The sequence below is a fragment of the Emydura macquarii genome, unplaced genomic scaffold (assembly GCF_026122565.2).
Source record: "Emydura macquarii macquarii isolate MOO-44397 ecotype Brisbane River unplaced genomic scaffold, CSIRO-AGI_Emac_v2 contig_1604, whole genome shotgun sequence".
NCBI classification, from domain to species: Eukaryota; Metazoa; Chordata; order Testudines; family Chelidae; genus Emydura; species Emydura macquarii.
This window is the reverse complement of record NW_027131741.1, coordinates 117509-120552: the sequence shown is the minus strand read 5'-3', so window position 1 is coordinate 120552 and position 3044 is coordinate 117509. Positions and strand designations below refer to the sequence as shown.

At 39.5% G+C, this 3044-nt stretch overlaps 1 protein-coding gene across 1 annotated transcript; it reads right to left on the bottom strand.

The window, feature by feature from the left end:
• Window positions 1-463: 463 nt before the first annotated feature.
• LOC137157850 (olfactory receptor 51G2-like) lies at window positions 464-1384 on the bottom strand. The gene has a single exon (XM_067555287.1). The coding sequence runs from the start codon at window positions 1382-1384 to the stop codon at window positions 464-466; it is 921 nt and encodes a 306-aa protein (XP_067411388.1).
• Between the last annotated feature and the right edge of the window lie 1660 nt (window positions 1385-3044).

The window sequence follows — 3044 nt, the reverse complement described above, 5'->3', positions numbered from 1 at the left end:
TTTTATCAGATTTGACTACTCTTTTCATGTCTGGTCATATGATCAAAATCATATTTAGTGCAGAATAACTCAAATTCTGCTGCAGTGAAATGTGTCCGTTGTTGGTCACTAGTGGTTCTGGAATAGCAAAATGAGCAAAGGTGCATTTCAGATTCCCTGTAACACTGTGACAGGTTCTGTCTTTCAAGTATATTATTTGTATAAATCTGGAAAAATAGTGAATTACAAGCATGTAATGATGTCCTCTGAATTTCCATAAATCTGTTGCTAGTCTCTTCCAAAGTCTGTCTGGTAGAGGTGTCATTATCTGCATGGTTGAGCATTGTCCCTTGAGGTTACTTTTACTGTATCTCCTTTCAAAACTCCAGTCTCTTCAAATACCCTGAGTTTGTTCATGCTTCTCACCAGCCCATCATGCCTCTCACATTGCTGCTGAGAGAATTGTTGGTGTTTGATCCTTTCATCACATCCTCATAGTGGAATTGTTTTGGTGGAAGATCTTCCTTATCTGTTTACGAATCTCTTTGGTTTTTATGCTGTATATAATGGGATTTACCACAGGGGGGAGGAGGTAGCTGAGATAAGACAGAAAAATTTGACTCTCTGGAAGAGTCTTTTTTTTGACCCTGTGAATCACAGACAAACTGAGCAGTGAGATATAGAAAAGCAGAGTGACACAGATGTGTGAGACACAAGTGTTTAGAGCCTTGAGACGCTGCTCCCAGGTTGTGATACTCAGCACAGTCTTAAGGATCATGATGTAAGACAAGACAATAAGTCCCGAGTCTAAACCCAGAGTAGAAAGAATAATAAACAAACCATAGCTGCTATTAGGAGCAATGTCTGCGGAGGCCATTTTCATTACATCTGGATGCAAACAGTACGAATAAGAGAGAGTCCGGATCCTGCAGTAGGGCAACCTCTTTAGAAGAATGACAGCCGGGACATGCAGACCGACACCCCTGATTATTATCGCCAGCCCTATGTTTCCTATCTTTTCATGGGTTAAAATTGAGGCATATCTCAGTGGGTGGCGTATTGCAACAAAGCGGTCAAATGCCATAGCTAACAGTACAGAGGATTCCATGATGGAGAAAGAGTGAATAAATAACAGTTGGGAAAGGCAAGCATCAATGGCAATTTCTCTGTTGTTCAACAGGAAGACGCTGAACATTGTTGGCAAGGTGGAAGCAGCTAAGCCGAGATCGGTGACAGACAACATAGAAAGGAACAAGTACATGGGTTGATGGAGATTCCGCTGTGTCTTTATCACAAAGAGTATCAGACAGTTTCCTAAAATTGCAATGAGGTACAAGGAACAGAAAGGGATGGAGAACCAAGGGCCGTCAGCTTCATGCCCTGGGATGCCTGCCAGAAGGAACATTGAAAGACTGAGGTTGGTTTCACTGCAGGTTGGCATGATGTGATGGGGAGGTCCTGCTGAGTTTAATAAATAACAATCCCTACAAATAAAAGCAACACTATTAAAAACATGTGGCATCAATGATTCTTATTCAAGGTCTATTGACATGAATAGCAAGGAGCACATGTATCCTCATTTAACAGAGGGAAAACTAAAGCACAGAACAGTTCAGCAACTTTTGCCAGGTCACACAGGAGGTCAGTGATAGAATTCAGGTCTCCAGGCTTTCAGCTGGTTTCACTAGACCTCCATCTCCTGTAGATGGAACTTGGCATATGAAGACATGTATGAACTCAAAATATTAAATGGAGCATAAGAGAAGCAGATTGCACCTGAACCAAAAGAGTAGATCAGAACACCACTGCACTCTGGAATAAGGTTTCAGTCTGGATCCAGATCTCAACTATTTTGCTGGGGTCCATCTTCAAAAATTAAATTGTTGTTGCCTGATTTTAGGTGCTACATAATTTTAATAATGATTTATATTGAATGGTTTTATAAGCTTACAAATTGATCTGATCAGAAGATAATAAGGTTCTTGTCCCAGAATCAAGCTACACAGAGTTTTGCTGGGACACTCGTAATGTATGATAAGGATACTCCCACGGAGAACCAAAATATAGCCTTAAAGACTTTTATTGAGGCAAAGTAGAATAATAATCAAATGGATAATAATCATTCAGAATTACAAAGGCAATACTATTATTCAAGAGACACACGTGCTGTGATATACTATAAATTTTTTGAATTAATATACTAATGCCCTTCCTGGATAACCTGGTGGTAAGAGACAAAAGTCCAACCTTTCCCCTGTATGTTGATGTCCAGCTTCTTCAATTCTCAAGTGGGAGGTGGAAAGCTTCGAAACTGCTTAAGAGCTAAGAGCTATAGAAAGACTGTAACACTAGGACTGAGATAATACCAAAAAGAAAAGGCATAAGACACGGTAGGTTGCCCCTCTTATAACCTGTACACTACGTGTTCTTCTTCCATGTCTGAACTTAGCTTCCTCGCCCACAAAATATCAGTGTTCACTTATTCTATAGGCTGGCAAGTTAGTGTGTATTAATGACATATCCATCTCCTTTCTGGAGAGTTCGCTCATTCTCAACTCTGTTACATCTGGACTAACCATGTTCTTGTAGGTTACCTGTTAAATTATAGAGGGCATGAGCTGAGGTACCCCCTATCTTAATGCCTCCTGACTTATCTAGGGTAAAGGTTATAACCATAGATGTACTTTATCCTTTAGCTTATCATCACTTACCTAAGCTAAAGTCTCTGAACATCTGTATGCTAACTTGCCTTACTACATTATACAGGACATGGCCTATAGGTATCTTGCCTTACAGCCAAAATTCTTTTAATATTTATCTATAAACTATTATAATAAAAATCAATTAAATACATAAGAAACAACAATTTCATAGAAAAAAAATATATATGCAAGCAAGCAGGCTAGTCTTATGGGCTACATGGCTTAGATATTTTATAATCCTATGAAAGGAGAACATTTATGTTCATGGTGAATGGCCTGTGGGATGAAAAATGTTCATGCAAACTACTCAGTGATGCCTTCCAGTGACTTCTACAAAGCCATGCAACGCTGGGTCAGAGCAGT

Excerpts from the sequence above, each read along its gene's own strand:
- LOC137157850 (XM_067555287.1), bottom strand. The coding sequence starts at position 1,384 with ATGTTCCTTCTGGCAGGCATCCCAGGGCATGAAGCTGACGGCCCTTGG.